At 40.8% G+C, this 23,779-nt stretch overlaps 3 protein-coding genes across 3 annotated transcripts; all 3 read right to left on the bottom strand.

Moving 5' to 3' along the window:
* Positions 1-387: 387 nt before the first annotated feature.
* LOC308389400 (rho-related GTP-binding protein RhoV-like) lies at positions 388-1,664 on the bottom strand. Its single transcript, XM_080870798.1, has 3 exons — positions 1,347-1,664; positions 1,208-1,266; positions 388-1,123 (listed from the first exon to the last, which is right to left on the bottom strand). Exons 1-3 carry the CDS (start codon positions 1,504-1,506, stop codon positions 674-676), a joined length of 669 nt encoding a protein of 222 aa, XP_080726924.1. The 5' UTR covers positions 1,507-1,664; the 3' UTR covers positions 388-673.
* Positions 1,665-13,866: 12,202 nt separating this feature from the next.
* Positions 13,867-15,843, bottom strand: LOC308389251 (glutathione-specific gamma-glutamylcyclotransferase 1-like). Its single transcript, XM_080870490.1, has 3 exons — positions 15,415-15,843; positions 15,211-15,246; positions 13,867-14,562 (listed from the first exon to the last, which is right to left on the bottom strand). The coding sequence occupies exons 1-3, from the start codon at positions 15,583-15,585 to the stop codon at positions 14,146-14,148; spliced, it is 624 nt and encodes a 207-aa protein (XP_080726616.1). The 5' UTR covers positions 15,586-15,843; the 3' UTR covers positions 13,867-14,145.
* A 963-nt stretch (positions 15,844-16,806) lies between these two features.
* LOC308389295 (delta-like protein 4) lies at positions 16,807-23,395 on the bottom strand. Its single transcript, XM_080870600.1, has 11 exons — positions 22,944-23,395; positions 22,612-22,863; positions 22,099-22,156; positions 21,265-21,528; positions 20,420-20,480; positions 20,069-20,199; positions 19,766-19,935; positions 19,285-19,504; positions 18,451-19,192; positions 18,254-18,362; positions 16,807-18,152 (listed from the first exon to the last, which is right to left on the bottom strand). The coding sequence occupies exons 1-11, from the start codon at positions 22,995-22,997 to the stop codon at positions 18,147-18,149; spliced, it is 2,067 nt and encodes a 688-aa protein (XP_080726726.1). The 5' UTR covers positions 22,998-23,395; the 3' UTR covers positions 16,807-18,146.
* Between the last annotated feature and the right edge of the window lie 384 nt (positions 23,396-23,779).

Raw genomic sequence — 23,779 nt, 5'->3', positions numbered from 1 at the left:
CAACATTGTGAAAAGCTCTAAATATCTCTTTAAATTAATATCTAATCCAAATCTACCTGTTGCTTCTAGTTGGCCAAATCTTATCCTTAATCTAATCACTGAAATTAAAACTCCATTACCAATCATCGCCATAGCTAGGAAAATGTGGGTGGGTGTTTTAAAAGTAGGTTTGGGAAACAAGTCCCATCATCAGGCTTCAGGCTCAGGATGGATTTAAATGGCTTTTATCTTGTAAAGTAGCACTTCAAAGCAGCAGCAGGGGACCATTTGTCCTAAATGCCAGTCTGCGCTTTCCCTCCGTTTCTTCACTGACAGTAACTTCTAAAGGCAAATCCTTAAATTTGATGTTGTCTTTTTGAAAGCAAGCAAATCACAACCACTGCATTTCTTAATCCATTTATTACAAAACTTACCTAGCACACAGAAATATAAATAATAACAACAACAGCCAAAATATGAAACAAGAAACACAAAGGTATAAAGAGAGGAAGTGTAGCTGGCTGAAGTCACCGTTTGTCCGGTTTGTCACATTTCACACAAAGATGGAGATTTTGAGATCAGTTCTTTAAATCCACAGCCCACAATTTGTAGACAGACACTTTGTTTAAAAAAACAAAAATCATGGTTTGTTACGGTCGAGTGAGGATACCCGCTCTGCACTTTGGATTTCAGATCACAAGAATCTAAAGATTTTCCTCCATCCACCATCATAAAGAGACTTTAAACTGTTAAGCAAATTGAGCTTTTTGTATTTAGTGCCACCGTGCTTGTGCTTAATGGCAGCAAATACAGCACAGTCAAAGGCGTCTTTAAGGTTGTGCTGTGTGAGAGCCGAGCACTCCACGTAGTCATGAGCTCTGATCCTGCTCGCGAGCCGTCTGGCCTTGTTAAAGAGCACCGGTCTGGTGCCCCGCTGGTTCAGATGAATGAGGACGTCCACACTGTGTCGAAGGTCTGACTGAGTTCCAACCAGAACGATGGGGGAGATTGGGTTGGCGGCTCGAATCTGTGGGATCCATTTGGAGGTGATATTGTCAAATGAGATGGGGTTGACGAGGCTGAAGCAGAGGATGAAGACGTCCACATGGGCATAGCACAGAGAGCGCAGATGGCCAAACATCTCCTGATAGATCAAACATTGAGAGATGAGAAGCACTGGACCCACTTGTCTGTTTAGAAAAAAAAAACTGTGATATGTGATAATTACCTGTCCAGCAGTATCTATCAGCTTAATGTGGGTTGGGATTCCATTCACATGAACTAATCCTGGACGTTAGGTAGAGACAAGCAGGCTTTATTGCTGGGTGAAATATCTGACCTTTAAATAAAAGAGCTCCTTCACTTACCTGTGAAAACATCAAATGCAGTTTGCCTGTACTCAGTGTTGTATCCATTGAAGATGTAACTGATAACCATGCTGGTTTTTCCCACTGCTCCATCACCAACCAGCATGCAGCTCACTTCTTCTCTCATTCTGTTTGCTTTATCAGTTCTATGACAGGCCATCTTCCCTTATATTATCACTGCACTATCATAGAATCCCAGCAGTGCGAAAGTCTATGCAGGAGTGCAGCACTAATGTAAAACATGTCTTCTTCCACCCCGGGGGCCTGTTAGTGGCAATAAAGGGAGAAGGCCACCTCGATTTGAAAGAACAAAGGCGCCCAATCAGATGAGTGACCTCTTCTCAACACTTTGACTGTTTCCGTTTGATGCAGATTTACATAGTCACTCCCACCAAACACTCGATGTGACTCATCCAATAAAGGTCACTTAACTGGACGTTAAAGACGGCATAAGAGGATAATTAATTTTATTTCGCAGAGTGCTTGTTTGTAAATGTGTAAACTTAACACACACAAATTTGTGGAAGACTTTACAAACTCTATACATGCCCAATTCTGAATATACTAACGTGAACAGCTGTAGTAATAACGTCGATATTATCGCGAGAGTAGATTTACGAACTCCTAAATTCTCTTCTGTGCGGAGATGCATTATGTTCGCGCGACAGTGATGTAATACCATCGCCGGCCACTAGAGGGCAGTGTTGCTCCAGCATGGAGCGGGTACTTCACGGTGCTTCACTCAGGTGCAGTTTCTTGATTTCGTGAAACGAACCAGAAAAGGTAATTATTCTGACTCATTCACAACTTTCAGAAAATTATTTTTTATTTTCTGAAGTGACAGAAAACAAGCTTACCGTTTTTTTTTTTCATTTTAATATTCCTTTAATCAGTACACAGCGAAATATTCAGCACCCAGAAGCTCCAAACAACATTTCTCAGGCCGGTTTGTTTTCATTGGGTATATACATTACATTTCAATACCAGCTTTACTCTTCCACGCAAAGAGCAAAGAGCAGAGCTGAAGGGAAGTAGTGGAGGTCATTGTTTGTCATCAAGTCCAGTTCATAGTAGTGACGTCAGGTCCCATCTGTCTTTTTTTTTTCAGGGTGACTGGGTTCATAAATACACACACACACACACACACACACACACACACACACACACACACACACACACACACACACACACACACACAAATCCCAAATATATATTTTTTAAATCTCATATTTACATTTCCTCTGTTGCAAACACACTCATACAGACTGCATCTGCAATTCAGCGACTTCCACATCTGCAGAAACTCAGCATATTACTCTGCTAGTATAACTAATCACAGTACGTTAAAGGAGCTCACACTGATAATTCTTTGATCACATGCTGGCCTTAGTTCAGGGGAAACTGCTTAATTGTGAAGTCTGTAGTTTGTCTGAATTCCCATCATGCATTTGATTTGTGTTTCTAGGCAGAAATACCAAATGCATTAAATAAGTTATTTAAAGCATTTTAAGCCTGACGTTATGGAAGTTTTGACCAAATACAAAAAATCATAAATTAATAAAACTTTGGCTTGGAAAACCTCTTCTGCACAACTGATTTATAATTGGTTTATAATGCAGCTGGAGTCATTTTCTTATGATCCAGCATCTAGATTACATTACGCCACACTTTTAAGGCCAGTCTCTGACCTTACAAAAAAGCCATTATGGTAATATTAGTAATGTCTGCAAAAATAATTGGTTATTATCTTACTGTACTTTTCCTTAATTGAACTTGCTATTGCAGTCATGTCTTGTTGCAACATTTGCACTGAGCCTTGAGCTTGTTTCCCTCGCAAACAATCCAAATTTTGCACTCCAACATATCACAGCTGTACTGCAGAAGAATTGTACCAGCAAGCGGCGCAACATATTTTAGAGCCCGGGAAACGTTTGGGGGGTTGAAACTGCAGCTTTAAACAAAGTGTTGCTCCTTATCTGTCTGAACCTGCAGGAAACTCTGCGAGCATTGTGTTGTAAGGTCTCTGCTTCCTGTTTGCCGTTGTTTCTCACTTACTCTTTCTCTTCTCCCTTTCTCTCCCCCCTTTTCCCACCACCTGCGGTGCGAGTGATAGAGTTTATTCCCCGTGGTAGGAGGACAACATCTGGTCCCCACCCCACCTCCTCTCCATACAAATCATTCTGCTTGCTCAACTCCCATGCTACACCTTTGACAGCTGTGAGTCACAATGTGCTGTTCCTTAATCCAAGGTAAATGTCAAATGCAGGAAGTCGTCTTTAAATACCCTTGCATCCAAAGATTGTTTTTCTGTAACTTTCTTTTATCATCTCAGATCTGTCACAGAGCTTTTCAAATAGAAGCAAATGTCTGTGAAAGGCTTGCATCACCCTTAACTCGTGCAGCAGATGTCAGCAGAGTGTTAATGGCTCAGTGTCCTGGGATGCATACGTTGCTATAAACATGTTTAGTCTATGCATTCCCACGGTCTATTTTTGTATAACTAGACATGCAGAAGTGAATACCGACATAGATTTATTTAGGTAATCTGCTTAGGAAGAGACTCTCTGTGTGTGTGGCTTAGGAGAGCCCTCTGGCATGCATAGAGCTCACTTCAAATTCCACACCTTCAATATGTAGTGATAAATCTTGTCAGTGTGCTCTGACTGCAGTCTATTTATTTAAAGGCATAGTTTGAGATCAGCACAAACGCATCCGTCTCGACCCAAACTATTAGCCCAGTATTTTAAAAATAAACTCAACATCTGCCTGCACTTCCTGTCTCATATCAAATCTGACAACAATAGGGAATCTCTGCCAGATAGGTGTTAAAAGATTATGCTGCCCCCTAAGCCGGAGCTCAGCATGGCACTCTCAGGCCACAAAACAAGTGGCTGATGCCGACATGGATTGATAAACAAGCCATTTGCATAACATTTCCTGTATCTCATTTTAAGTAGATGAGGATTAGAGCAGGAGGGGTGCATCCATCACACTCCACATAACAGGAACACTTTACCTTATACGTCATTAAACTTAAGTTGTTCTAGTAAAAACCACTGTTCTCTGAAAAGTCCAATTACAAACACTCACAAAACAGTGCTTTGTGTGTTCAGTCTTCTCCGTGCGGCCCTCACTAACATGCTCCACTCTGAATCTATGAGAAAACCTAATCTAGCAGCTGTACTAAATACTTTAATAAATGCTAACTCCCAAAGCAGATATGCCAGACAATCATAAAAACTAACATGCTAAGTTAAGGAGGTACATTTTTGACATAACTTACTCTATTGCTTCAGCATATTAGTATAAAAAACACAACCTCGAGGTCTCTGTCCAGAAGAGCGAAGCTTGAGGAACTCACACGTACCAGCTCAAGGGAGTGAAAGGAAGATTTCGTCCTGATGTTGTTGACACCATCTCAAAACTTTCAACTTTTTATTAGTGCTAGACAAAAATGACGAAGGAAGTCTGTGCCAGGCACTGTTCATATAGTAGGAGTGACCTTCCAGTTTATAAATGAGTTTCAGACCTGGACTTGTTTTTAGTAGTGCAGGGATAGTAGGGAGCTGGGTTAGTGTGATGATACCGCTTCAGTTTTTTTGCGGCCCTCTTCTCAGTGAATCTCAAATTCTCGCACCTTATGCTCACCACACAAAGTGATTCACGTTGAGACTTGTGTGGATTTCGTCTGTTCTGCACATGACCCTTGCTTGTATTCTTGCCTTGTTGCCAGTTATTGAGATGCACTGTGGTATCAGTGCATTTTCAGTTAATCTGGATTGACATTGTAGCCATTTGGATCTGAGCCAGCTTATGGTAAGTCATCCTGCCCCAATTTTTAAGTAAAGCTTAATGATTTTGGGGGCTTTTGTTAGCCAGCAAGAACCCATGCCAATTTAGTTACCTCTGCTCCATTAAATCCTTGCTGGGGTCCAGAAGCAGCAGACTAATCCCACTTTACCCTCCAGAGAGCATCGTAAGGGGTCTGTCCTCTGCCCTCAGTGAAAAAAGAGCTGCTCTCCCATGAACCTGTTCAAAAACTAAAAAAAATATTTATTTGTCTGCACCATGGGAATGTGGATTATTAACACACATTTAAAAGCCCTGAAAAATGTTTTCTAAATCATCCTCTATGCAAAGTGGCTTTAGGACAAGTTGATGAATTTCTGTAGATATCGATTGATCTTCTTTCTGCAACACGTTCTCGCTCCCAAAGCGTAACATTTTACGCTAGGTGACAAATCGTCAACATATTACGCTTTCGGCCACCCACCACGTTCCTAAATGACGACCTCGGAAAAAAGAGGACATGAGAACCGTCTGGACTCCGTCTACACATGTTCGCTCTTTTTCTTCAAATCGCTTCGAAACACGCTATTTAACATCATTATAGTCCTGGTTAAGATCAGGAATAAGGTTATGGTTAGGGCTGGAACGTCCATTACCGCGGGAGCGTCATTGCACTGGATTCCAGCCATAACCCGCCGCGTACCATAAGAACGCCGAAGGTCTCCTTTCGCGTTCCTCAGGAACGCTGCGGGACGAGACAAAACGTCGACATGTTACGCCTGCTGGGACTTTACATGAGTCACAACTGAGCAATATTAAAACTATGAGAAGATTTTGTTGTCTGAATTAAAAATAAGAATTAGATCACTCTAAGAAGGATAAATAATAGCTTTCTTTTATGTTGATTCACATGCATTTAATCAATATTTATGGATGTTATATCGATATTTGCAGAGAAACGTTTAGTTTAAACTAGCTCATGTGCAGCCTGGCAGTTACACATTTACTAGCTTTGTAGATATGAATGAAAAAAAATATTGAATGAAGTTCTAAAAATCAGTCAGCTAATGCTGATATTTCCACACAGTGGACTCCATGGTATAGTTTTGAAATTCCTCGGAACTTAGTTGAGAATACTGATACTGAACTTACATTTATGCAGTACGTATAAAGGTACGGCCAGCAGGTGACCTGGCTCCGTAACAAAAATATAAGCTGAGCTAATATATGTTTTTCCTAAAGTACAAATGTGGGTTTACACAGGTTTCTGATTTTTTTAAAGATGCTGGTATATATTCTAGTTTTCACACACTTCCACGAGAGAAGGATGAAGAACGGATCAGATCTGAACAAACCTCAGATTCACAGGTGTGTTTTAGCGTCACCATGATGAACCATACATGTCCATGTTCAACATACTGCAGGGAAGCCCCCAGCTGCCTGTGAATGGGCACATTCACATGATCATCCTCACACTGTGAACATGTAATAAAACTCGCAGGTTGACTAAATTTGCAGAAACTCGTGTGAGGAACATTGTGAACATTTGCAGTAGTTCGGTTACTTTGTTTTGCCATTTTGTAGTTATCTTTACCTGCAAACAAAATGTTTTCTGGCAGACTCTCTCAGACACTTGTTAGGAAAAGTTTCCAGCTGCTACACAATGCAAATACAAAACCAGCTGCTGGATATTCCCATGTATTTTTTATGGTTACGTCACATAGCTGACAGCTTTAATCTGGATTGTTGACTGCTCTCATTTATAGAAATGGAAAACCTGAACCTTTTAGTTTCCAGGTGAGTCACTGATGGCATCATCTCAGTCTTACTTTTGCCATAATATTCAGGAACCCTGTTGTCAGAAAGGCCTGCAAATCACAATAATTCATTTATGAAATTGATAACAACATCAACAGAGGTTTCACCCTTTGGCCTTTGGAAGCATCTGTGCTTTCTCCTTATTTTAGTTTCAACTGGCTCCGCATCAATCCACACAGCATATGTTCTCCCAAGGCCTGATTACAATCTCTTCAAACAGGAAGCTCTGCTGTAATTGGCTGACTAACATGAGAACATGAACTTTCCAAATGGACACAACATCACAGACAAACACAGAGTATCATTTGTGGATTTCACTTCTAAGATTACACACTTAAATATCATGTCAAATATCACAGCAAAGTGAGTGAAATGCTCGCACTATCATATGAACTACACAGTTGGCTTTTATTAAACAGCGCTAAATAAGTCCCTTATAAATCCATGAGTACCTAACTCGTAGAGTTCTGCCCCAGCCCCCTGAAACCCTGAATGGATTTATTGGAAGATAATGGGTGGATGGTTGGTTGGGTTTAAAGATAGTATTCCCTCTAGAAAACTTCAGACCAGCATTTTTGGTTAAGCACAGTCTTTCAGATTAAAGACAAAGTTACAGTGACCCTGCAGCTGCTTGATTATTAACTGCTGTCCTGTAAAATAGCACTGATATGGAACCTCTGTGAGTGTGTGGGAAACAGAGCAGCCTTTCCTGTTCTTTGAGAGAAAACACTCAAGAGAAAAATGGCCGGAAACCTCCAGGGCCTTTTGATTCACTCTGAGAAATCAAGTCAAGCTACCTGAGAGCTTGGAGACCTCGTAGTGTCTGAAATGAGCCAGTAGATGAACATATTTCATCAATTAAAATATTTCTAACATTTTGAGTTATTTTCCAGTGTTAGAAAATCAGCACTGCTCAGTGTTAGCCATTGTTGATCTTCAAAACTGACTAGGTTACTTTTAAACATATAACACTGTCAAAAGTGTTAATTTAACACTCAACAGTGTTGTATTTAACACTCAGAGGTGTGGACCCATATAGACACTCTCCAGTGTTAATTTAACACTGGAGATTTTGCTGTGTGGGTGAACTTCGTTTTTGGTTTTCTTGTTTGTTTGTTTTGCTTTCCAGTGTTACGATGCAGTGACCAGATGCCAAACCTGCTACAAAATGTTCCAACCAAAAAATTCCGATGACTCAGGCGTTGTTTATGTAGTATTTGTCTGTAAGAGTACACCCTATAATCAATTTGTTCCTTCAAAACCAGTTCTGTTCTTTGTTGTCAATGCCAAGTATCACACTCCACCGATACTTTTTTGGTGTGATGTGTGTCAGGGACAGTACATTCTGGGTGTGACTGACTGAAGCTGCCCAGAGCATCTGCCAGTTCATAAAGACTGTTTTATTTGGAGTAAGAGCTCGATCGAGCCACATTAGAGCACTGATAATTTACGACTGCCTCCAGCAGCTCTCATTATAGCTACAACAATAAAGATAGGACATTCAATAACTGCTCCCTGCCACACTCTTTGCCAAAGAGTAGAGGAAATATGAAAAGTTGTATTCACAGTGTCACTCAGAACAGAGTGCAAACATCTGTGACATTTCTTTCTTTTTCATTTCCTCAGTAATTACTCAAGAGCAGCTGTGCTGTGTGTGTTCATTGCTCGTTATTAGGATGGCAAATAGACTGGCCCTGCTACCACTGGCATCCCGATTCATGATTATACATCACACAAAGCAGCGTAGAGTAATTTTAACAGTTATTGTGGTGTTTTGGATTTAAAGTCAGATTGCGTACATTTAGAAACTCTCACCTCAGTGCACAACACCCCTCGGCCAGACCAGTGACACCGCGGTGAGTTTGGGTGTAAATGAGATTAGGGAAATGAAATTAAGTGGTGCAAAAGTGACGTTCCTCAGGGATCGAGGCAGCAGGTCCCCGTTCCTGCTCTGTGCAGATTGAATTAAGAGATCCAGCCCACATGAGTCATGTTCTGCTTTGACGAGAAGAAACACTTTTCATGCAAACTGCTAGTGATAATGAATGAGTTGTGTTGATTGCCGCACAATGATGGATGAATACCAACTGTGATCTTTCTCTTCTGCCACATGTAACCAGATCAGACGCAGCTCAGGCCCAAACCAGAAGTCAGATTTACGCTTTTGATCTGAGTAACCTGAAAGCTTTATATTTCGTATAATGCACTTACTACGTGAAGTACGAGCTTCTGCGTCTATTAGACGATTGAAACATTATTTGTGTCTTATTAATAGATGGTCTTCCTGTTTCGATGAAGTTGCCTTCCCAATCAAAAAAACACTCAGGTCCTCTCATAGAGGGGTGAGGTGACCCTCAGGAGACAGAGCTGACCATCCAGTGTAAGAGGGCAAGGGCTCTAAAGTGGATGGACTCCATTAGCGGCCTAATCACTTTCTCTTTAACATATTTCCAAGATGACCATCAGCCATTGACTGACCAAACCAAGGTCAAGAGTTCAGATTGAGTACACATTAGCATGCAGGTGGAGGCTCCAAACACAAGAAACAGTGTTTTTTAGGGACGTGACAACTGTTCTGTGTAGTGGTGGATAGAACAGCTTGAACATGCTGAGCACATGACCTCAGTCTCTTTGTGTTATTGTCAATGTTCTTTACAACTAGGGCTCTTTTTTAACAATATAATTTCCTAAAATTGTGGTTCACAATGCACATGGAGCACAAAATATGCACTTTACTTTTTAATTTACTTATTAAAAGAAAAAGCTTCATAGAACCAATTCTGTGGGCTTAAATAGCAATGCAATTAAGAGTAAAAAAAGAATGCAAAATGTCAGACATATGGAGATGTTTGCACATATGTTGGTGAAGAATTACCTCCTAAGAATATTGATCCCAGGTCTCACATTTCCTCTGCACTTTGCCAAACACTGGTATGGTAAAGAGGTTTTATTGACTGACTTATCTTTATTGTTATAGCCACAGTAAGCGGTAAATCATGCAGTCATCTGCTTTGAATGCTATCAGTCCATTAAATGTTATCTGTTACCAGTCGTCGTAGCTCCCATAATTATACTTTAGATTGAGCACACAGCGTGTGATTGCCGATGATTCGTGTGACTCAGGCTGTCTTGAGTTTTTGTAATTAAATGCATGGAAAAACTGATCAGGTGGTGTACAGCCCAGCGTTAGACCAAAGCCTGTAATAGACCTCAGATCCATGTCAGTGTCATTATTTCCTTAGCTTAACTGTGAAAACAACCCTCCTACAACATACTACAATAACTACTTTTCCCAAGTAGTTTTGATGCTTAAACCTAACCAAGCACAAAAATGAATAAAAACTCAAGAATGAAAGAACTTTATGATAAAGGCCTGCTGTGCCAGCTGGAGAAGGATGCACCCAACAGGTATTAGTGTCTTCAAATCCTAACATGGCAAGAAGTAGAGGTGCAGCCTTACTTATACGTTGAAGAATAGACTGGAAGAAGAATAAAATCTCATCAAAAAAAGAAGAAACTGAATGCTGTGCAAACAGAAACTCTCGATTCATTTAGCGTCTCTTTCTTTAGTAAACTCACGAATAGTAAAAATTAAAAGCATGTTGGGCGTGGACTGAAGGGAAACGAGTACTCATATTTTCTGAGTCATCACGGTCATCTGACATTTTTGTCATGAACAGCTTGTACCAGGACTGCACAGCACCAGGTTTCTGTGTACCACATGTGACCACATGGGGTGTAGAAAACCACTAACAAACACATGACTCTGTCTTGTTTATCTGGATAATCTCATTAGTTTTAATGAAAACTTTACTGTTTTTCTGCAAACAGTATCTTATTGGGTCACTGTATGGTCAACCCCGGCTTATCATTTGGGTGATGCTCTTTCAGGTACTATCGTTGTACCTTGGACAGTGGTTTGTACCTAACAGAGACCAGCGCTGAATCTCGAGGAACACTTTTGTTCTTTAATGTAATGCTGGAAAAATTAAGCATAGTAACAACAATAGAAAGTGCATGCTGGGCGCAGGGGTAATCACTTAGAAACAGAAACAAAGAAACCAAAGAATCAGACCAAGCTCGGTGAGAATAAATGGCACACAAAGATTTGGACCCAGAACTTCATCCCGTGTGACCGTAATAAGACAGATACAGAATCAGATATGTCAGAATACACTAAATATGTTCATTTATAAGTTGAAGACTTATTCATTATTATTATTTGTACCTAATCTCCTTTTCTGTAGGACTAAATTCTGACTAGCAGCTGACATGACACCTTAAAAGTCTTGAACAAACTGTGAAAATATGCAGCCTTTACTGCTTTGTTATGTACCTTTTTTGGCACTTGGAAAACATAATTTACGGTTCAGTAATTCGTCCGAGGGAGAGCTTGCACTTGTATTGACAGAAATGTACTTTCACTGAAACCTTTATCTCTGAGAACAGAGTTATGTAATGAGTTCTACAGATTTTTCTACCTGAGAGGATATTCTGTCTGTTTTACATGTTTTGTGCATGTGAGATCTCTTTGCTCTGCTGTTTTCATGGCTCTAAACCTTTGACCTAGTTTGGGACTGAGTTCTAGGAAAGCAGAGCAGTGCGACAGAACTGTGGCTTGTTTATCCATGCACAGCAAATTCAAAAGTGTTAAATGTTTTGGTGTTAATAGTCTTCTTGCAAAAGTAGAGTTAATTTTACTCTAAGCAGAGTCACATTCTTTTAATGTAACTCTGAGGTGTAAAATGATAGTAGTTAAAATCGAGTGTTAAAAATGAGTGTTTCTATTTCAAATCTGGAGGTGTTACAATGGAAACATTAACTCTTGACCTCTTAACTCTGAACTCCTACAGGGGCTATGACACCAACAGAGTAAATTCACAGACTCCGCCCCCAGCACGGCTCCAATCGAAGCTGAAGTGAAGCCGTTTCAGAACATTTTGCTCTACATATTTGAGTTGTTTGCCCTGCTTGGTAAGTCATTTTTTCAAAGATTGTTTCAATTATTATTAGCTTTTACTTCTGTGGCTCTTTGGAGTTGAGACAAAGCTGTGTGAAAGGCATTAGCCATGTTGCTCGGTGATAGCATAATATTCTGTTTTAGCTAGCTGAAAGGTATTGTTTGCGGGCAAATACCACAGCCTTGAAAAAAGCTTGCATGTGAATTTTCAGTCAAACTTTTGGTCAAATACACCTAAAACAATGTGTAGAATGTGAAATGTTGGTATAATGGTGCTACTTGAAGCCTGAAAACGATCGCCCATAAAAAAAAAAAATAAAAAAAGCGAGCAAACAGCAGTAGCAGACGTCCTGACTGGATTCTACGTTAGCATCGATCCCTCCAGAGTTTTGTGCACACGGTTTAGGTAAAAATTAAAAAGGTTGAGGTTTTACATTTAGTTCAGTATTACCTGTTGCCTGTGTCCTTGTCTTTTGGGAAAATACTTTACACAACTAATGGCTCAAAGAGGATTCCTTTTTTTTTTTTTTTACTGTGCTGCAATTGTTTACTGGATTATTTGTGCCATTAATTAGTGTCAACTAATTTTTATTCGATCTCCGCACAGGATATGCTTGTGAAGATGGAATATGGGGGAGAGCAGAAGTGCGTTGAAGTTCCACAGAGGGATGAATGAAGGACATGCATATTGTATTGAAGAAATAAGTGATGAGATGCTGTTATTTGCATTTACCATGTCAGACCTTTTGATAAACAAAATTCTAATGAAAGTGAGAACATGTATACTGTTACATCTTTCAGAAAATGTTTTGAAATTGTGGTGCACAGTTCAGAATAAATGTTTTTCAAAAACCATTGCATCTTTTTAGTAAATGTTTATTTCCAAAAGAAATTTCTAGAAGTTCAGAACAGTAAAATTCCCGCTTTTTAGAATGAATTAGAAGATAACTCTTACGTAGTTAAACTAAAATACTCTTTGAGAGTTAATATATAAACTCTTAACACCAAGTGTTAAATTATCAACTCCAGACAGATTTGGTGTTTAACACTAAATCAGAGTTAACGTACCAACTCTCCAAAAAGAGTTAAATTAACACTCTCTGGTGTGGACCCATATAGACACTTTAATAGTGTTGAAATCAAATCCGACAGTGTTAATTTGGACATGCTGGATTTGCTGTGTGGAAGGAGCCCAGACAGGGAAAGAAACCCTATCTGCACCCCACCTGCCCGCAGAGCCCCTAACGCTCCCTCTATACTGTAAGGACTGTGGGTCCTCTATAATAGCTTATGTGCACTCTGGTAAACAGATTATTCCCAACGCCAACACCACTGAACATTGCACCATGTTTATCAGTATTTTGCTATTTTTCACCGTCAGTTTTCTTTACGATGGTTAAAAGACTTTATGAGGTTTTACAAAATGAGATGCTAATGCATTTTGTGTGTTTGAGGAATGCCTTGAATTAAAAAATGACCCTTTAAAGCTGGACCAACCACTGTGCTTGGAACAATTTAAGAGGCATAAAACTGGGAGCAGCAAGGAAAATAGTTTTAAAGCATTCTATAAGTCACAAGAATATGCATAGAGAGGCTTTGAAGTTTCTTACATCCAATTTAATATAAATTCACAAAAGAGTGTCTTAAAGATTCTTGGCCCATGCTTTTAACAGCTCTCTGAGGAAAACTAAGCACTTTCATAATGCCAGAGGTGGCTTTCTTTGGCGATATGATGTGGGAATATGAATCAGGAGGGTCTGTATGCACGGACAAAATATAAGAGATGTATATGAGACTAGATAAACAGGGAAGGAAATCCCGAACACAATTTTCTCATACAGATTTGTATGTTTTTATTCAAAAACTTTATTTTAAAAAATGTGCATTAACATTTCATAATATTAACAAGGTTACAATATCATAACATATCATAAAAATGTCAGACCTTCTCTGTGGATAGTGTGGAATCTTAAAAACATGACGTGCTGATTTTTGTGTGCAATATGAAATACAATGAGAGTCGCCTGCATATTAAAGTGAACAGTTGAAAAATGAGATGAGATGAGAATGTCATAGATTTCCGAGTGACATGAGATAGTTTTCTCCCCTTTAGTTGAAACCAAATAAAGTATTTCCTTTTAAAGCACCATTTACCCTTGAAATATTTACCAAGACTTCATTTGTTTTTCCACTAAAATGAAAATTATTTTCATAAAAAGCGGAGTTTACTCTTTATATAACTTCCAGCAGCAGGGATTTCCTGTCGTTGGATCTGAGCTCTCTGCAGTTGCTGAAAATGTTCAAAACAGCTGTCTCGATAGAGAAAAGGTGCTCATCCTCCACCTCCGGACAGTGGTGCCTCATAAATTCTGCAAGGCGGACCAGGTACTCAATGTTGTGGCCGGTGTTGCCTCTGCAGATGGCAATCTGGGCGGCAATCTCCCCGTCCGAGGCCGGCCCGAGGTAGATGGGGTTGTCAGGTGTGGCGATGTAAACAAGGGACAACACTGAACCGTGACCGTCTTTAGGAATGAATTCCACCATCTCTGTTATGTACCCGCCCTGGACAACCTCTCTCATGTTTAAATACTGAAGAGACGCTTCGACCTGGCACTCAGTCACTTCATAGGCCACGCCCCACGTGCAAGCCTGCAGAGTACAAACAGGTGGAGGTTGACACACTTGCAACACTTGCAAGACTTGACTTTGTGAACATATTCAGAGAGAAAAACCTAAAAATAAAACTACAGTGTTTTGGTTTGTCAAACAACATTGATTGAGCCTATAGGATGTTATTTAAAGTCCAGTTTTTACTTGACCCAGTGCCAGAATTTAATAGAAATTAGAACATTAAACAGTAGAACAAACAGTAGACAACCAGTAAATAATGGGTTTAACATTTTCCCTGTTTATCACGCCACAGTTACAGTTTATTGCAACACATCACACAAAAACTCATAATCAGAAAGGTGGAAAGTTTAAAATAGCAAAGTTGTTCTTTTAGTGTGATTGGCCGGTTAGCTAATTATTTTCTGAGCAGAGTTATTACTTGTTATTTGTTTTTATTTGTCACTTGTATTGCAATACATCTGAGAAGACCAGTGACTCACAGTCAGACATTCCAGTCTGAGTAAACAACACAGCCTCATCGGGCTTGTTGTGCTGACATTTAAAAAAAAAAGAAGAAGAAGAAGATATTTTTAAGATATTTTAGTTTTAGTTTTGCTTTTTAAGGGTTATAGAATTTCTGAATCCACTGCTTTACTTACACATTCAATATTTAAGTGGTTCACTCACCTCCTCATCTGCTATTAGTGTGACAACTCTGGCTGGCTGTAGAGAGCAAAAACACCGACAGTGAGAACTCAACAACCAACAAGAAAATGCTTCATACTTCACAACAACATACTGTAGCCTACATCTAAAAATGCACGAGCGAACTCCTAAAGGATCAGAATCAGCAGGAAATACTTGTGTTCCAGGTGTGGCTGCAAATCTCACCTTTTCCTTGTCCCCTCGATGAAAGTCATCTCCGTGCCAGAACCGTCTCTTGTATCCTCTAATGTACCCTATTTTTCTTCTCTTGTGTTCAAAATCGGGTTTCCACACTAGGGAGCCATAGCCAAATATCCACAGGCTGCTCTTTTCCTTTATAATGTCCTGAGGTTTCATTGTAGGCACTTAACTTCGTTTGGGAAGAGAAAAAACAAAAGTCCACAAGTAGCTGCTCGATGTTATTTCCAGTCTTCTACGACCTCATAGAGTCTCATACATCAGGCTGCTCCTATATATAGATATATAGATAAATAAAGCGCTGAAAGGAGGAACCATCTTTCACGTCACAATGATCATTACATCAGTAATTAGTCAGTGTCATCAAAATGCAAATACTGTCCATTCCTCCTTAGTATACCGACGTGCACACATGTGTATTTGTTGATCAAAGTACGTCAGAGAGACACGACCTTGGCCAATTAAATAGAAGGGGCGGGGCTCTTTTGTGGCGACGCCTCGCCTAAGTTTTGAGTCGTTGCGCATGAGAACACGCAAGCACCCGGGGCAGGGAAATAAGAAGAATAAGCAGATATATTTTAAAGAAAAGAAGAAAGAAACTGTCTTTGTTTCTAACGTTTTAATCTTTATGAGCACTTTCAATATACAGCATAGGGTCAAACTCATAGTGCAGAGGTAATCACATTACCTATAAATAGCCGGGACTGTTATATCTGTGCTCTCTTAAGCTCATTAGGTGTCTGTGTTCTCTATAGACGAGCTTAACACCGCAGTGGCTGATAACTGAGATCAGTTTGTCCTCTGTAAGTCGGTGAGGATGATATTTGATGGGTTAAGAAAGGAGAGAACTACTTTCTTGTTACTTCACATAAAACCTACTGCCACCAGGTGGTTGTGAAAGACATGGCTCTTTACTTGAGAGAAACATCAGCCTGGTGCTTTGATATTGGCTGAAGGCTGGGTTAAGTAAGTAAAGTGTTAGATCTCCAAAGAGAGGGTGCAATTGTTATTAGTCCCTGTGTGCATCATGGAGCCTTGGCTGCGGGGCCCTTTGTTTGCTGTGATCATGCGCCATTAGTTCGAGGACATATAGATTTTCTCCGCGCACTAGTTTTGCTGTGTTTCTCACACCTTTCACCTTTCAGTCAGCTACAAGAATCAATTATTGATCATTATAGACGCAGATATCAAGAGATGCAGCAGTTCCAAGATCCATTTAAGCAGAAAAGACAACAAGGACTCTTTATTATGACATACAGACTTTTAAATATATATATATATATATATATATATATATATATATATATATATATATATATATATATATATATATAAACATATATATATATATATATATATATATATATATATATATGAGTATTTTCTTACATTTCCTGCCAATTACAATGCTGCCCACTGAATGATTGCTAGCACAATGATTTCATATCACGCAGACACAGATCTCACATAGTATCATCAGAAGAAGCTACCAGGCCAAATATTACTGCATCTATAGACAATGACGTCACTTTCACACCAGGCGACACAAATAAAGCTTCTAGATGATTCCAACATTTAATTTAGGATCTCTATTCGACCAGATGGACACTCAACCGACGAAGACCGACAAACAAACAGTGTACCAGATATGTAGTTCTTGTTTCTTTTCATAGCAAAAATAATAACAATACAATAAAAACACCAAAACAAAAACACTTTAAAAATATATTCACCTTTGCGAGGCATCAACTTAAAAACAGATGTACAAGTCATACTTCTAATCTCAACATATAAATATACACTATATACAAAATAATCTTATAAAACATAGAAAGAGAAAAATCAGTGCTTCATATACTTAAATTACTAATGAAATACTAATCTTACAAAATAACATTATTGATTCAGTAATTTCCATTAAAGGCGTTCTCGGTACGATAGTCACAACATGTATTTCTTTGTCTTGATTTAAGGGGGATTTTGCATAAAGTAAAACAAGGCCTTATTATGAGTTTTCCCTGCACGGCGCTTTAGCATATTGCATCATTTGATCTTTCACACAAAGAAATCAAGATAAGCAGGGCACAACAATTCCCTTTAAAAAAGGGGGTATAAGGCTTTGTGATCAAGGCTGAATACATTCTTTATAAAACGGATTGAATTTTAAAACGATAATCCTAAACATCTCTCAAAAATGAACCGTTTTCAGTAGTTTTCTTTTTTTCAGTCCCTTTTTCTTTTCTTCTTTAGCACAATGCTGGTTTTTGTTTGCATAGCGCGTCGCAGGTCAGATGAAATGGAAAAAAAAGCCGGCTCCATCCACATTCCCGTTGGCGGTGAGTTGATTTGTTTGATTGCCGATTACTGCAATAAGATGGAAAGCGTCCATCGGGATAGCCCGCTTCTTCCACTCAGCATGCGGGCACACGCATCTTGGCCCGTTGCCCTCGGAGGAACTTGAACAGAGCGGACGAGGTTGCGAGAGCAAGCCTGATTGGCTCATTATTTCCCCTTTTTTTAAAAAAAAAGAAATCCCAGTCTTTACATTCGCACATAGATTAGTAGCTTTACTTCTATTGCATTCAGAGAGCACACAAGCTCTATCCAGTTATCAAGTTTTCAAGAGCAGCAACTTGCGTTTAAATAAATCCCAGTCTTTCCACACTTGTAAACAGTCCACAAGAAATCCAATGTTGACGATGAATAATATATTCAATTTATTATACCTGAAAGAGACAGAGTCCAAACATTTAGTGACAATCACAGCAACACCTGCAAGATCTAAATGACCAGTTATTAAAGGGCTGGAACAAGTAAATAGATTTACCTCAGTTGCAATGATGCATTCATTTTTCTCTTCTGCTATTACAAAGACAGACTGGTACATTGAATCTCCAGAAGAACTTATTGTAGATATTCTACACTCTGGTCTCTCACTGTAAAGACACAACATGTCAGGCACACGGCACAAAAACAGTGCATGGTGGTATAAGTCAACATATGCATCTCTTCTCATCCACCTACCTGTACATTCTACTTAAATGTTTCGTGTCTTCTATTGACTTTTCACAGTTTTCATCTTTGTCCACAAGGGACAGTTCATCCTTGTACCTCGCGGAGGGTTTATAGTCCAGGTGGTAGTGGTTGATGCATTTGTGATTAGACTTTTCCCTGGGACAGTCCACCTCCAATTCAAACTTTTTATTGGTGTTCTTGAGCTCTAGAGTAGAGATGAGGTTCTCCTTCTGAAGGTCAACCTTGGAGAGGTTGTTCATGGTGTCCGAGTCCTGCTCCTTATCCTTCTGCTTCTTGATGTGCCCCATCACTGCCACTGCCATGCACAAAAGCAACAGAGCAGCCACTACGCCCACACCCAAAACGATGGCTACCAACTTTTGCTTCTCACTGGACTCCCAGCTTATTGTGGGGCTGGGGGTGTTGGCTTGATGCTCACTGTTGAACTGGCACTGAGGGCCGCTGTAATGGGCCGGGCAGATGCAGGTGGACTGGCCTTTGGCTCCTGTGGTGCAAGTCCCTCCATTGAGGCAGGGTTGAGAAGCACAGTAGTCTGTGGGCTTGTCGCAGTGGCGGCCTGTATACCCTAGGGGACAGGTGCAGGTGTAGTCGTTGATGCGATCTATGCAGGTGGAGCCGTTTGCGCAGGGGTTTGCGGCGCACTCGTCAACATTGATCTCGCAGCGCGGTCCCGTGAAACCTGAGCGACAGCTGCACACTCGGAGGTTACCGCGGACCACGCAGTGTCCACCTGTGCAAAAAACACCATCATTATTGATTACTGCTGATGTAGAAATACAGCACCATACATGCTTTTGCAGTGATGTGCGTCTGGTCTCTTACCATTGGTGCATTGCAGTGAGGTACATTTGTCCACTTTCTTCTCACAGTTAAGTCCAGTGTATCCTGGTGGACACTCGCATGTGTAACTACGGCCATTATCTTTCTCTTGGCATGTGCCACCTTGGAAGCATGGTTTGTCTGCACAAGTGAGCACCCTGTGTTCACAGTGTTGTCCTTCGAATCCCTGCGGACACTCACACCTATACCCATCCTCAGAGTCCTGCAGGAGAAAAGATATAAGGTTTTTTTTTTAAAAACCCTCCGTGTCAGACGTTTTTTATCACATCCTGTTCACGACTGCCCCAACAAACCCCATTATCCTTAGACCAAATTCTATTTACAGTACATCGTCTGTGAACTGGGTCACCCACTGACTTGACAATCGATAGCATCCTCCTGGACAAGCAGATAGACGGAGGCAAAAACAAAAACAGGAAAGCCTGTGTTGTGGGAAAGGAGAGAGAGAGACTTCCGGACTCACCAGGCAGCGACCTCCGTTGTGGCAGGTCTGCCTGTCACATTCCCTGACCTCCGAGTCGCAGTTAACCCCGGTGAAGCCTGGCAGGCAGGTGCAGGTGTAGCTGCCCTGGCCTGTGTTCAAGCACGTGGCCCCGTTTGCGCAGGGTTTATGGTGGGTGCAGTAGTTCAGGTCTGTAAACAAACAGGAGAAAACGTGATTACTGGAACCAAAAGGAGGGATTGCATCAAATGAGCCAGACATTTTCTGCTTTTTGCATTATCCTTTGAGACAAAGACGTCTGGAGTCGCTTTCTAATTCACTCACCTTGGTCACAGAAGATGCCCCCCCAGCCTTCTTTGCAATTGCACTGCCAAGCCTCTTTACAGGTACCGTGTTTACAGGACGGGTGGATTTTACACACATCACAAAAGAGACCCTGCCAGCCCTGTCTGCATCTGTTCACACAAAATATAATAGCTGGATCACACACAAATCAACTTTCATCTGCTCACTCACATACAAGAGCTACAACAAGCCTGACAAAAGGGGAACAATAGTGAAAAAAGGTCCCCTTGTGCTTTGAATACTTTATATTTCTCATGACTAGGGTTGACTTTTATTTACCCTTTTCGTTGGCTAATTGTGGAGGGACACCAAACCAAAGTGAATACTCACTTGCACTCTCCAGGTAATGTGCAGTTTCCGTTCCTTTCATTGCAGCCTTCAAGACAGATTGCTGAGAGAGAGGGGGGGGGGGGGGATAATTTAGTGTTATTAACTTATTAGGCAATTATTAAAACAGTATTTATTTATTTTACTCGCTGGTGTATCAATAAAAACGATTTCCTGTTGAGTGTCGCGAGGCACACTGACTTTGCATGATTTTTAATTTTTCATTAATTTATTTTTTGCACTGTTGGTTAGAGCGGAGCAGATGTTTGCTCTAAAAAAAAAGAAAGAAAAGGGGGGGGGGGGGGGGGGGGGAGCAGGACAGCTGCCCCATTGTTACGGGCGCACTGTTCGAGCCCCGTGTGCAGCTGCCGCCCCACACCGCCTCCACAATAGGGCCTGCAATTTAGTGGCGCGTGGCGGGCGATAATGCCGCGATTAACCCCGACGCGTGCTGCCGAGCGACCACCGCCCTGGATTAAATCTCACGCGCCCAGAAAGAAAGCAGCATCAAGTTAGTTGTCGTCAGATTTCACCTGAACCTCACTTGTGCGCAAATTGTGCCCTGCTTCCTCGCGTCCCACGCACACCTGTGATCATGTGGCTTAACAGGTCATTTAATATGGGCCAAATGAAGTCAAGAAAAAGAAAAATTGGAAGGATTGAGAGAAAAAACAAATGTACAGAACCTCCCTTATCTTCCTTTGTAACTACCTAATATAAAGCTGTTAATGGCCTGTGTTTTTTGCTCCATTTAGGACTAATGCGCAAGCAGCCTTCCTGAAATCTGACTCATGACCTTTTATACAAACAAAGAAAAGTGCCCATATGGTGTCTTCACTCTTGCTTACGTTCTTGGCAGTATTCTCCCCTCCATCCCGGCAGACAGGCTTCTTCCCCATCAGGCTTGCAGGTGAAGTGGCCAAAACGGTCGTCTCTTGGAGCGCATCTTTTGGAACAAGTGGCCCCGTAGTAATTTTCATTGCAGATGAACCGGTATGAGTAACGTAGCTCCGTCTGCCTCCCGCTGAGCACATCCTTGGACCACTCACGCCCTATTCCCAACTGCCTTTGGATGGTAAAATAACTAATCAAGAATTCGGGGTTGGTGGTATCTGTGAATAAAACAGAAAAAAAACATTTAATCCTATTTAGGCCACAAACTGGCTCACATGAGAGACTGTTTAAAATTTAGGCTGCTCTATGACGTTAACACATCTAACAATTATAAATTTTAACACGATACACAATTTAAGAGGCATACTTAAAAGGCCTCCTCAAATTCCCCTTGCCGTCACTTCTCGCCATTACGCGCTGCGTTTACAGAGATTAAAAAGAAAAGAAAAAAGAAAAAAAAAGGTGTAAAATCCAGGAAAAGCCTGTCATGGGACTTTTGGCAAGGGTTCAAATTCTCATTTAAGCGATGTACACTTTCCCATGCCTGCCAAAAATAAATCAAGGGAAGTACGATTGTGTTTGGCGAGATTTGATTGCAAAGGATTGTCGTGTGACTCATGACATCCTAACAAACACGAACCCATGACGCTGAAACACCAGATGCGTTTGCCAGCACTTCATACGTTCATCACGTTTCTGATAAAAGCGGACTTTTCAGTAACAAGTAAAGCAAGTTACACCCACAATGCCTCCCTCTAGTGGCGAAAACCCAATAAACATCTCCTCACCTCCGGGCTGCTCCGCTGCAGGAGAATTCCAGGCTTCAATAACTAAGGAGAAAGCACCCTGTGGGGACAAATGAGGGAAACAATGGTCACAAAACAACCTGAAGATCTCATATCTTTAGCTTTGTTTGGATGAAACGGGGTTTGGGGCACAACACTTTACATATATATAAAAGAAAGCAGTTGCACTTAATTCAAATGATCCCGGCAACAGATATAGGGACTGGATTGTGTCCTACATGAGTTCACATAGTTGAACGCAGACTCAGTTTTAGGCAAAGGATAAAACAAGTCCTCTGACCCTTAAGCGTAGTTTAAATGGCACAAAAACGTTGCATTTAATTGGTGTGACAAAAGCTAAGTACTATATGCAAAATACATTTCAGAGTGTTGTTTGGTAGAAGCATTTTTCAGCACTTATCAGCTGTGAAGAGCGCATTTTTAAACGTGTAGATTTGGTTTGGTTTCTGCGTAAAAGCGTCAGACGAGTGCGCCCGACAGGACAGGTGCTCTTACCGGCCAGGTGAAGTTGAGCGGCAGGCGTAGCCTGGCGTCCGGCCGGATGCTGAAGGAGTCGGTGCCCAGAATAGGTGTGCTGGCGTTGGCAAATATGCAGTTTCCAGGAGACACCTCCTTCTGGAAATTCTTCAAACAAACCTTGAAATAAGTCCTGCAGCCACTCATGCCGCAGCTAAGCCCATTTGCCAGCAAACCTTTCGTGTTCTGAAAATGATTCAGCTCTATCTCGAACACACCCGTTCCGAAAACCTAGAAGGAAATGAAGAGTGAGCACAGAAAAATACATTTTTCCCAAAATATAAACGCAAAGATTTAAAAAACAAAAATACCTGAGTAGATACTGTAATAACTATTGCGAGGACAGATGTGAACCAAACGGCCATCCTTTAGTTTTATGTGCGTATCCTTAAAAAACAGTTTGTCCTCCCACAAAAAGACGCTCCTATTCCAAAAATGCAGTGATGATAAAATAAAGTGATCAGAATAAATAGAATCCTTTTCTTTTCCTCCAAAGCCTGTAGGACAAGATCCAGCTCCACAATCAGTATCCAGAAGAAGAAGTTGGGAAAAGACCGAGTTATCCGTGTGCTTGAGGTTAGACAAATATCAGTAACGTCAATATCCACAAGTGACTCATTCTGCGGTCTTTATGTTGCCCATCCATCGTGCCGGTTAGTTGTTGTTTGAGTTTGCTGTGCTGATGTGAGCCTTGTTTTGCCAACAGTGATGCGGGCATGTGGCGGAGCATCAGCGCATAGTGACTCCCAGTGAAGGATGCTTGACGTCCCTCCTCAGTTTTTATACGCCGTTACAGACAATGTCAGTGGGTAAACACCGCCCACTCCCCTCTCCACTTTTTTTTTTTTTGGTGTGTGTGTGTTTCTCTTTCTCTCTCACACATGGAGTGTCATTAACATGTATAATGATTTTTAGAGGAGTTTGTTGCTTAAAATAAGCGATTTTCTGTGCTTTCATACGCTGTTTATGCGTAAACTAAAATTCAATAGTAGGTTGTTGGGGTTTTTTTCTGGGGGAGGGGGGAGGGGGGTTTCATAGTGTTAATATAGATGAAGCTTTCAGGCATCCAGAATTTCTAGATTCACTGTTGCTGTCTTCAGGGGTCACTGCTTGTGTCTCTTTCTTTTCCCCTGTGTTTATTTTAGAA

Source organism: Rhamphochromis sp. 'chilingali' (genome assembly GCF_963969265.1).
Source record: "Rhamphochromis sp. 'chilingali' genome assembly, chromosome: 21".
Taxonomy (NCBI): Eukaryota; Metazoa; Chordata; class Actinopteri; order Cichliformes; family Cichlidae; genus Rhamphochromis; species Rhamphochromis sp. 'chilingali'.
Note: the sequence above shows the minus strand (reverse complement) of the source record. Positions and strands in the feature narration are given on the sequence as shown.